Source organism: Diceros bicornis, chromosome 2, assembly GCF_020826845.1.
Source record: "Diceros bicornis minor isolate mBicDic1 chromosome 2, mDicBic1.mat.cur, whole genome shotgun sequence".
NCBI lineage: Eukaryota > Metazoa > Chordata > Mammalia > Perissodactyla > Rhinocerotidae > Diceros > Diceros bicornis.
The window spans coordinates 90,063,712-90,074,979 of record NC_080741.1 but is presented as its reverse complement, the minus strand read 5'-3'; the positions used below and the strand labels follow the sequence as shown (position 1 = coordinate 90,074,979).

At 58.0% G+C, this 11,268-nt stretch overlaps 1 protein-coding gene across 1 annotated transcript in view; it reads left to right on the top strand.

The window, feature by feature from the left end:
* Positions 1 to 1,641: 1,641 nt before the first annotated feature.
* The window catches only part of IQSEC1 (IQ motif and Sec7 domain ArfGEF 1), a 368,793-nt gene continuing 359,166 nt past the window's right edge, over positions 1,642 to 11,268 (top strand). The window contains 1 exon segment of the mRNA XM_058566349.1: positions 1,642 to 1,937. Within this exon segment, the coding sequence (XP_058422332.1) occupies positions 1,666 to 1,937 (272 nt within the window). The 5' untranslated portion in view covers positions 1,642 to 1,665.

Below are 11,268 nucleotides of genomic sequence, written 5' to 3'. Positions count from 1 at the left end.
ATCCTGAAGGAAGAATCCCTGGTAAACTTGAGGACCTTGATGAATGGCCCCGCTGCCATTCCCTCCCTCTCCATAGGCCCTGCCCAGAGGACACCCAAGGAGGGCTAAGGGCCCTGGAGAGTCTGGGGTCTCACCATGAAGGGCTCATCCTCTCCTGGAGGTGGAGAGAGATCAACAAACGTGGGTATGAGATACCAAGTGGCAGTGAAGCCAGTGTAATGCCAGCCTCAACAAAGGAAAGCGATACCATCAAAATGTACATTACGAAGTTTTAGAAACCTATGAGCTACAGCTAAAGCTTTACCTAGAGGTCAATTTATAGCCTTAAATGCATTTGCTAGAAAACAAGAAACAATGGAAATAATCTAACTCTTAAAGTCGAGAAAATAGAAAAATAATGTTTGGCCCCTAAGAAATTTAGAGTATGAAAATTATCAAGATTTTTTAAAAGTCAAGAAATAGAAAACATTATTGCTGAGGAAACTGAAGCTCAGAGGCAAAATAAAATGCTGTAGGTCTCCACACTAGTGTCCAGGTGGGTCTTTGTCCTACAGGCCCACCAGCTCCCAGAACCCTGGGTGTGCGTGGAAGATTCATGCCTAGGCCTTTGCAGCTGGTCCACACTGACCCTGTGGAGGCTTCAGGGCCACCATCTGCTTGGAACTTGGAGGGACCAGGCTAGAAAGCTTGCCTTGTGTGTGCGACTACAAAACAAACCCTGTGTTTTAGTAGACTTAGATCAGTTAAAAATGTGAAAGTTCCTATGAGTTCATTAGTTACTTTTCTTTTTCTTTTTTTTTTTGTGAGGAAGATCAGCCCTGAGCTAACAAGCTAACATCCATGCTAACCCTCTTCTTTTTGCTGAGGAAGAGCCGCTCTGAGCTGACATCTATTGCCAATCCCCCCCCCCCCCCCCCCCCCCCCCCCCGCCAAAGCCCCAGTAGATAGTTGTATGTCATAGTTGCACATCCTTCTAGTTGCTGTATGTGGGACGCGGCCTCAGCATGGCCAGAGAAGAGGTGCGTGGTGTGCGCCTGGGGTCCTAACCCGGGCGCCAGTAGCGGAGCGCGAGCACCTAACCCCTAAACTACCGGGCCAGCCCCATTAGTTACTTTTCTATTCACACTCCAAATCGTCGGCTGATAGCATGATGAAGCTATATCTTGTCCAATTTCTTTTTTACTAAATTTATACATCAGAGTGGCTGGGGTGGGGGTGATGAGGCGACAGTCTCACTCTGACGAGCTGGGCGCACGGCGCAGGGCGGCAGGGGGCGCCCTCCCGCCTTCTCTCCCTCCCTCCCGCCCTCCCGCCTCCTCCCGCGCGGGCCGCTCGCCTCCCGCTCCCCCTCGCGTCGCAGCTGGCACTTTGCAAACTCCTCGCCTGCCCGCGGCGGCCGCAGCTCCGCGCCCTGCCCGCCCGACCCGGCGCGTCCGCGGGGCAGCGGGTGGCGGAGCGCGGCGGCGCGGGAGCGGGAGGCGGGAAGCGCCGGGGGCGGGCCCGGCGGAGGCGGGAGCCGAGGCGGGGCCGCGCCAGCCCCGCGCCGCCGCGCCCCCCGGCCGAGCCCCGCGCCGCGCGAGCCGCCGTCCCCGCGGCGCAGCCATGGCCGCCCCGCCGCCCCGCCGCCCGCTCGCCTGAGGCGCGGCCGGCCGCCGGGCGGGGAGCATGGCCAGCGCCGCCGAGCCCCCTGGCAGGGCGGCCGAGTACCTGCAGGAGCTGACCCGGATCGTCGCGGCGCAGCAGGAGCTGCTGGCGCGCCGGCGGCGGCGCATCGAGGAGCTGGAGCGCCAAGTGGCGCGGCTGAGCCGCGAGAACGCCGGCCTGCTGGAGCGGCACCGGCGACACCTGGCCGCGTGCACCCGCCCCCCCGACCCCAGGCCCGGCCCCGGCCCGCAGCCGCTCGGCGCCATCCCGGAGCTCGGCGTCCGCCGCGACAAGTAAGCCGGGACCGGGGGCGGCCGGCGTGTCGGGGGCGCGCGAACTTCTTGGAGGGCCCCGCTCCGCTCGGGGCCCGGCGGGGAGGGGGCCCGGCGGGGGGACAGCCCTGCCCCCCAGGAGAGCCGCGGGCGTTCCGGGCGCCCCTGGCGGGTTCGCGGCCCGGATCTGGGTCTCGATCTCGGGCGGGGACTGTGCTCCCCAGGAAAGGGGATCCAGGGCGCTGCCGGGCGCTCCCACCAGCCTGGCTCTCCGCTAGCGGACGGCTCCGGACTCGGGGTTCGGCGACCCCGGGAGCTCGGATGCGGGCTTGGCCTCGCCACGGGGGGCCGTCCGGGGTGCAGACCTAGGGCTCTGGGTGGCGGGGCCAGAACTCCTGACCCGGAGACCCGGAGGGGAGAGGGCGCAGCAGGCGCAGATTCTGCCCTCGAGTGGGCCTGGGTCACTTGCGGGTCGCAGTCCCTCCGGAAGGGACTCTGTGATGCCTCCAGCCTGGGACGCGCAGAGCCCTCCTCCTTCTGGACGCCTCCGTCTCTTCCTTCGCGGCTCGGGGTTAATGCTCCGCCCGCTTCACCCGGGATTACCCTGGGCTATTTCGGACCAAGGATTAAACAGGGGTGGTATGGGGGGGAGGGATGGGGCGGGACTCCCCGGCCGCGCTGGCCCCCGGCGAGCTCGCAGCCCGCGGGGCGGCTGCCCGTTCACCTCCTATGGGTGCCGAAGTGGCGTGCACGGCCCCTCTCCGCAGAAGTCCGGGCGCCCATCTGGGGCGAGGCAGGGGGCCCGGGGTCATCTGGTGACGCTGGGGTGGGGTTCCTGCGTGCTCTGCGACCTGTCTGCCCCATCTGGCCCTCTGTCTTTGGGACTGTCTGGTCCACACTCCATGGTCTGGACTGGGGCGGAGGACAAGAGCGCTGTATGCCTGGGGGTGGGGCGGGAGTGGCAGGTCTGTGGCTTCAGGAAAGGTTTCCTGGGAGACTGAGGGTGGGCAGAAAGGATGCGGGAGGACTTAACCCTGACTCCAGGATCTTCCGAGGGGGAGGGGCTCCTGATTCCCAGAAGTCCAGGTACAGTCACCTGAGACTCCGTATCTCCCCCATCCCAGGTAGGGCTGTGCCAGGCTGTGGCCATGGGACAGAGGGCCCCTGCGTGCCACCCTGCCTCCTGAGCCAGTTCTGAGCAGTGCTCCTGGGCTCTAGTAGGCTCTGGAGGAGGAGAGTCTGAGGGTGGGGTCAGGGCCTGGTGAGCCTCCAGGCAAACTCCTGATATCAGTTTATGGGGGAGGGGGGAGGAAGGAGTGAGGTGTGGTGTCCCAGAGAGACCACAGATACCCCATGGCCTCCATGTGCCGGCCCCTGGCTCTCTGGTGTCTCTGAGACCCCTCATCACTCATCCCTCCCACAGCCTTGTGAGTCACTGGTGCTGCTTGCAGGGGCCTGAGCTCCTGTCCCCCAGGCAAGGACTGAAGCGAAAGCCAGGGTCTGCCCAGGTGAAGTCCTCAGCAGCTAAGGGAGGCGACACACCAGGGCAGGGACACGCTGCTTTCTTAGGAAACAGTGACACACGCTGTCAGCAAATGCCTCACAGCACCGCCCTGGGGGGTGAACTCCTTTTTTCCCTTCAAAGTCACCTCTGGTGACGAAGTGTGGAACAGGAAGATTCTGCAAGGCAGCAAGTCCTGCCTGTGTGGGGAATCCCCACAGTGTCCTCTGGGCTGTGGCCTTGGAGGTGGGGAGCTGGGGATACGGATGCGGGCTTGTCTCACAAGTCCCTGGCTCTGTGGCAGCCTGTCTTCCCTTAGTTGAAACACAGCCAGAGCCTACGATAGCATCCCTTTTAAGAGAAACTATGGCAACACAGTGCCCGACCCAAGTTCTAGGTCAGGGGAGCTTCTCAAACCTGGATGAGCATCAGGTGCCTGGGGATCATGCTAGAACTCAGGTTTTGATCAGTAGGTCTAGGGTGGGCTGGGGAGCCTGCATTTCTAACAAGCTCCTGGGAGATGCCGATGCTGCTGGCCCCTGGGCCACACCCTGAAGAGTGAGGCTGTGAGGCACCAGCACACTGACAGAACTGTGGGCTCTCTCAAAACGGAGCACGCGGGCCCATTTTCCTGCATCCGCTTCGTTTCCCAGCCTTTTGGGAGGGAGGATGCTGGAGCCTCCCTCCCTTCACAGGAGACACGCTGGGGCCGGGGGCATCCTACTCCCCTTCTCACATGCTTGGGTTCTGGCTCACTCGAGAGTGGGGGGAAAGAGCTGAGGGCTGCTTTTCCGTACCTGGATTTGAGATGCCCACTGCCCATCTGTGGAGCGAGCTGATTTATGCCTAAGGAGCATGGGATAACCAACCCCTTTGAGAGCAGCCAACTTTTATTAAGTGCCTACTGTATGCAGAGCCATTAGTGATGTGTTTGGAGACAAAGGAAGAGCGGAGAGAAAGAGAATAAGCAGCACTGCTTAGAGAAAGGGACACGGGCAGACAAGCTTGGATCTGACAGCCAGCTCTGTCCTTACCAGCCAGCGACCGTGGGACAAGTCGCGCCACCTGTTAGCCTCAGGTTTCTTTAATGCACACAACATGGGGATGATCATAGCTGCTGCCCGTACTTTTTCTGAGGATTAATTGAAGATAATGGGCGTGGAGGAGACTGGTACGCAGTAGGTGCTTAATGCATTTCAGATTCTTCCCTTGTCAATCGGTTTCTCATTTCTTTTGGGCCAGCTGAGCACAGGCAGGAGGTGAGTGAACTTCCTGACGACCTGGGTGAGACCTCCAGACGCCCAGTGTAGGGGGCACGGAGTGGGGAATGGCTGCCCAGAGGTGGGGGTGGTGTTGGGGTCGGCCATCTGTGATTGAGACAGGAACATCCGTGCGTGAGGTTCCCGAGGTGACAGGCAGTGCAAGGCCACAGCCTCAGGATTACTTCCTGCTGAGGGACTCAGCTCCACTTACCCCCAGTGCTGGTGTGCCCACCATTGGGCACTGCCAGTGCCTTCTCCCACGTCCCCCTGCCTGCAGATAGGGCCCTAGGCAAGGGTTTGGCTGGAGTGTAAGGCTAAGCCAGGCCCGGCTGACCTCCTAAGCAGCCTCCGGCTGCTCCGCCTTGAGTCACGAGTCACTGCCCCCTGCTGTTGCCGCGTGGACAGGCCACCCCTGCGTATCCGGAAGGTGCCGTGTCCTGCTGGGGTTAGACAGACGCAGCTGAGCAGGCTTGCCTGGGACGACGGTGATCTTGGAACCGCCTCAGCAGTCTTTGGGGGGAGTTACTGGGCACATGGAAACTTGCAGGCCCAGAAACCTTTAAACCCTTTTTCAGAAAGTGGTCTTTCGTCCCTCACCCACTGCTGAAAGATATCATCAGGAGTTTCTCACCTTTGGGGAAAACGGGATGATAACAAGAAAGAAACGGGATGCCTTAGGTTACGTTGGGTTATTTCATTTCCTTTTTTCTGACATCAGATTCGTGTCCAGTGTTTCGTTGGCCACATTCTAATGATGTTTCTAGAACCGCCCCCTCCACTGGTGGTTCAGGCACACAATAGATGCTTGGTAGGTACTTGTTGAGGGGATGAAAGCAGGGTCATTGATTAAAACCACTGTGTTTTCCTTTAGAAAATCAGCTTGAACTTGAGCAGGTGCAGCTGGTTTTGAGGAACAGACAGAACCAAGTCTGGAGAGGCAGGGGTGAGTGCGTTCTGGCTCCGTCCAGAGGGCCTCCTGTGTGCCCAGCATTGCTCCAGGTCTTTGCAGTTGTCAGCTCCTTTCCCGGTCACGTCAATCCCACGGGGCGGGAACATTGCTGCCCCCTCTTTACAGGTGTGGATACTAAAGCTCAGAGAGGTCACACGACTTGCTGCAGCTCCCCTGCGTGGCTAGTGGTGGAGCCAGGACCGGGACTGCGGGGGTCTGGCTCCAGGCTCCCCGCTCTCACACACCCACCACTTGCCCTTCTTGCTGCAGGATGATCAGATGACCTCCCGGGACCCTCTAGGGCTGGAGAAGCCCAGCATGTGTGGCTTTTGTCCTGCCACGTGGGATCTTGTCACTGAGGCTGGGCCCTTGGTGCCCCCTGAGGGGGCAGTGTGGAGGGGGCAAGGCTTGAATGAGATGATTCCCTCTAGCCTTTGATCCTCCCAAATTTCCCAGCAGAAGTAAACATCTGCCTGGAGAGATGGGAGAGAGGCCCCCGTGGAGTGGCCTCCCTCGCTTTCTCATCCCCTCCGGCCCTCAGGAGCTGTCACATCACTCAGAGAGGACATTTTTCTGAAGCTCTGAGTTGGTGACTCACTCTGGGGGAGGTTTCCAGTGGCATTCAGTCTCTGTTGACTTACCAACAAGCACTCTTCCCAGGTCTGTGGTGACATTAACCATGACTGTGGTGCACGGGTTCAGAGGGAAGCTCAAGGATGGCCAGTGACGGGGGGGTGTGGTGGGGGGGTGCTGGGGAGAATGGGTGACACAAGAAGCTATACTTGGGAGGGTCCTGGCAAGGAGCTTCTGAAGGCATGTTACCCTTCAAGAGTAGCTGGGAAGTACCAAACCTGTGGTCCCGAGTCTGAAGAGCTGAGTCCTCATGTTTCCATCTCTTTTACCCCCTCTTAGCAAAGAGTGGGGGCTGTACTGGCTGAGGGAGGCTGAGAGGGCTTTTCTGTCTGTGAGCATGGCAGAGGGAGATACTCTGTTGATGCTTTCATGAAGTAGTGTTCTTATTCTCCCAGCCGAGATAAAGCCGAGTATCCAAAGCTGAGGAGGATGTCCCTCAGCCAGGAACGAGCTGCTACGTGCTCTCGGAGACTTGTCCTCTTGGACAAAATGTATTCAACTCCGAGGGAGCGGGGTGAGCGATGCTGATTTTTCCGGTAGACGGTAGAATCCCAGAAAGATGAGGAGAGTGTTTCTCCGAAGCTCCCTCCCAGCTGTCTGACAAGCTAAGCAAATTATTATTTTACAACCTGGAAAATAAATGTGAAATGCTTCTTCATCTATCTCGGTTGAGAAAAACGGAGCAGCACTGTGTGTGAAATCAAGTCGAGACCCACTCTTGTTTCCGACGTGCCTTTTCGCCTCCCCTGTGTGGGGTCAGGCCTTCTGATCCTGCGGGAGTCTGGCGGCTGGGCCATGCGGTCAGGGAGGGAGAGTGTGTGGACACGGTGGAGGGTCCCCGTGTTGGGAGTTTGGGGCCTCAGGATTTGTGGTCAGCCGGGTGGCTGTTTGTCAGCTGTTTTGTCTCTGACGTCATTTTGACAGCTGATCTCGTCTTTCGTTCCTTGCTTTCGCTTTTTGTCAGAAAGAGCAACCCTTCGCCTAACTTGGGAAGGGCACTGTTCTGAGCTTGTCAGGGTGAGTGTCACCCATACAGCTGCCCCAGAGCAGTGGGAAAAACACGCAGACGAGCCAGGCATTCGGCGGGAGCTGGGGCGGGGGAGGGTGACCTGACCTCCTTGAGGCCAGCCTCCCCCTCGTGTAAAATGGGGAGGGCTGCTTCTGTTCAGGAAGGTCAGACGCTGGAATTGCGTACGGGGCCGGGCATTGTAGGACGCAGTAAGTGGTAGCTCCAGGAGGAGGAAGGCTAGGGTATTGAGAATGCTGTTGAGGATTGGTTTTCCCCAACGTTTTATTATGAAAATTGTCAAACATACGGAAAAGTTGAAAGCACTGAACAAGGCAGAACACCGCCCAGGTTCTACAATGAAGGTTTTGCCATATTAGCTTTGTTACATGCCTGTCCATCCTTGAGGGTGTTGGCAAGCCCGTCGATGGGGAGCTAGCGTTTATGGAGCACCGACTGTGTCCCAGAAGCCAGGCTGAGCGTGCATACCTGCTACTACCACATCCTCTTATTTACTGTCCTGTGACTCCCGCCTGATTCTTGTCCTTGATCAGCACGGCCCTCCACTGCCTCCACTTGGAAACGAGTGAACGGGGACACAGACGGAAGGTGGCAGAGGTATTGGGCTGGGAGAGGAAGTGGGGCCAAGTGGTGTGCGGCCCTGGAGCAGGAAGCAGATGGCCACCCTCGGGCATCAACAGAAGCTTCCTGGAGGAGGTGACATTTGAGCCAGGGCTTGAAGGGCGGGAAGGAGGAGGAGGATGGTATCAAGGTGGGTGAAACAGCACATGTGAGAGTGTGGGGGCGAGAAGGTACTCGGTGTGTTTGGTGGTGGGAGGCGCTGTCAGTGGTCATGCCAGGCCTGTGAGTGGGGACAGTTGGGCCAGACAGACACGGACCAGCCCAGGGCTCTTGCTTAGAACTCAGATTTCAGCCTGGGGTTGGGGCGGTGAACAAGCCTGGCTCCCCTCTGAGGCTGTGCTGTGTCTGTACCCTGATTGTTGCAATGCTTGGCTTTCCTTCTTGGAGGAGGCAAGATTCACAAATGAAGGGGACGGAAAGCCTGTTGTTTTGCACCTAACCTCAGAATGCTTTGATTATAATCAAACCATAGTAACTGAGCCCATTCCAGTGCCTGGTGCTGGGCACATTCTCCTCAGTGTCTCTGTTGATGCTCTGACCTTGTGACAGGTGTGAGCTGTTAGCACCCCGTTTTGCAGATATGAAAACTGAGGCTCAGAGAGGTTAAGCAGTTTGCCCATGGTCACCCAGCAGTAGAGGTGGGACCTGCACCCACGTGTTTCGGCCTCTGGAGCCCGTGCAGTTCATCGCCACACTGTGCAGCTGTAGAACTGTCTGTGTAAATGCCTGTGAAACATTTGGAGGGGTTTCCAGATGTGGGCAGCTCACCTAGACTTTTGGGTTCGGGAACCAGAATTAACTCCAGCGCTGTCACCCGCCTGGGGACCACTGTGGCTTCTCCCTTTGCGTGTCGGATTTGGCCTTTCACTCGCCGTGGTCACCTTGGAGTATTTGACCGCCGGGAGCCCGAGTCCCTTTTCAGCATGATGGTGTCGGCCCCCGCCAGCAGGTGGCTGTGGCAGTAGGTGGCCTGTGTGGGGAGGGACTCTCTGACGTCTCTGAACGGCCAGCCAGTGCCACCGTTTGCTCTGTGTTGGCCGCACTTCCCACTCCAAGCGTGTGAGCGTCTGCTGGCATGCTAGAAGCTGTGGTGGAGCAGCCTGGGCCTTTCCATATGCATTCGTTCATCAGGGCACACTGGGGCATGTGGCCATACGAGAGGAGAGGCATTCGCACCCCTCTTCTGGCTCTGCTCGCACTCCCGTGTTGGTTGAAGGGCCCGCTTGCTCTGCGGATGCCCGTGCACGAAGAGTGTCAGGTCTGGCAGAGAGTCAAAGCCCCGGGCTGGCCCTCCTCACCAGAACCACGGGGAACAGGTCTGGTGGGGCCTCTCATGGCAAGTCGTTTGCAAGCTGCATGTGAAGCGTCTGACGGGGCAGGGCTGGGATGAGGTGCTGGGTGAAACCCCACTGTTGTCCCGGACGGCCTCGGTGCTCGTGTCCACTGGTATGAGGGCAGCCTCTAGGGGCCCTTCTGGGGGCATGTGCATGTGTAGACGAGATTTGGGGATGGGCTGCCGGGGTCCCAGGACAGCCTGAACTTGAACGCCAATGGGCAGGTGGCCCGTGTGGTCAACCCAGGGGTAAGACTCGTGGTAGGGTCCTGGCCTGGAGACCCAGCTCTTCTTCCTCCCCCTCAGCACGTGAAAGGAGCTGCTGTGAGCCCCAGCTCCGTCATCTCTGGTGGGGCCAGTGACGACTGGGTCTCCCTGTTAGGGTGTCCTGAGTGGGGAGTGTGCCTGGCGTGGTCGAGGCCCAGCGAGGAGACGGGCGTGTCAGGAGCGGAGTGAGCGAGGGGACAGCAAGGGAGGTGGGGGGAGGGGGCTGTAAGTGGGGGGCAGGCTGAGCAGGGCCGTGGAGGGCCGGAGGGACTTGGGGAGACAGGAGGCCCTGGAGGAGTCCCTGTGCAGAGGCCGTGATTGCTCTTAGGTGTGGACAGGACACCTGGCTCCCGGGGGAGGCGGGGGCCAGTGAGTAGGAGGCTGCAGGAGATGCTGTAGGACTGGGGCGCCGGGAGCTTGGCCCCGGGGTGCTGGTTGAGGCGAGCAGGATCACATGGGTTTTGGATAAAAGGAATGTGGTCCCAGCCTGTCTCCCCGCAACAACTGCCTGTCCAAATGGGAGGGAGAGATCATTGCTTAACCAGAAGGAAGGGCTCCAGATGGCAGAGTGCCGTGTCGGTCTTGGTGGCCTGCCGTGTTTCCTGGACTGGTGAGTGAGTGGACCCTGCCTCCAGCTCCCCCGACTCACTCACCCCTCTGGAGGAGCACCCCAAGCAGGAACACTCACCTCCCCCAGGGTGGCTGGGGCTTTTAGATGGCTCCTGGTCGAGGTAAACGTGTTGTATGTGGACAGAGCAATGGTCAGGACACGCACTCTGGGGCCATGCCACTCCCTCCACATGTCCTGGCTGTGTCTCCTCTGGCCAGTTACTTAGCCTTTCTGTGCCTCAGTTTCTTCACCTATAAAATGGGGTTATAAGACATCACCTCCCTTGTAGAGGGGTTGTGAGGATTAAATCCTTCATATATGTCAGTGCAGAGTACCTCTCATTCTTGCTGACTTCCGTCACTGTTGTTCCCTCTTTCTAGGTTGAGAAGTCTGATGTAAGAGAAATGTCATGGGATTTAGGATCAGCCAACTTGGGTTCTGGCATTTATCTCTCTGCTATCTGTCTACCTTCTGCACATCTTGTGGCGCTGATTTTGAGTCCAGCCCTTTGTAAGATGTGCCATCACAATCCCTTTCACCCTCAGTTACAGCCTCTTCATATGTATTCAAGTCGTGGAGACTTAATGTTATCAAACATTGTGGAGGCCTGCCCACTAAAAAAGCAGAGGCATTTAGAATGTTCTGCCCCCCTCCCCCAGCCCGTTACATGCTCACATGTCTATCTAGATTTCTTTGAGGCTTTACTATCACCCAGCACAGCAGTTCTCAAACTTCAAGGTGTGTAAATCTCCTCCATCTAAAAGGGTGTCCAGGGTGACTCTGACCACCGTTTGACTCCCAGCGACAGGCTGCCCTGCACCCTCCTTGGTACCCGTCGTGAGCCAAGCTCAACAGATGCCACTGTACTGGGGCCTCACCACCACCACCTTTTTCCCATTTAACAGGTGATCCTGCAGGACCGCAGTGAGGACCAAGTTAAATAATGAGCAAAGGCATTTGGAAGTCTTAATCTGTTGTATGAATGAATGTCTCCTCACCCAGAGATGGAGGGTAAGGGATTATTATTACCACCCTCCGTCAGTAATGAGTAATAATAACTATGACAATTGACTTGTTTATTGTAAACACTTGTTACAACTCTGGGAGGTAGATAGCATTACTATTCACGTTATACAGATGGGGAAACTG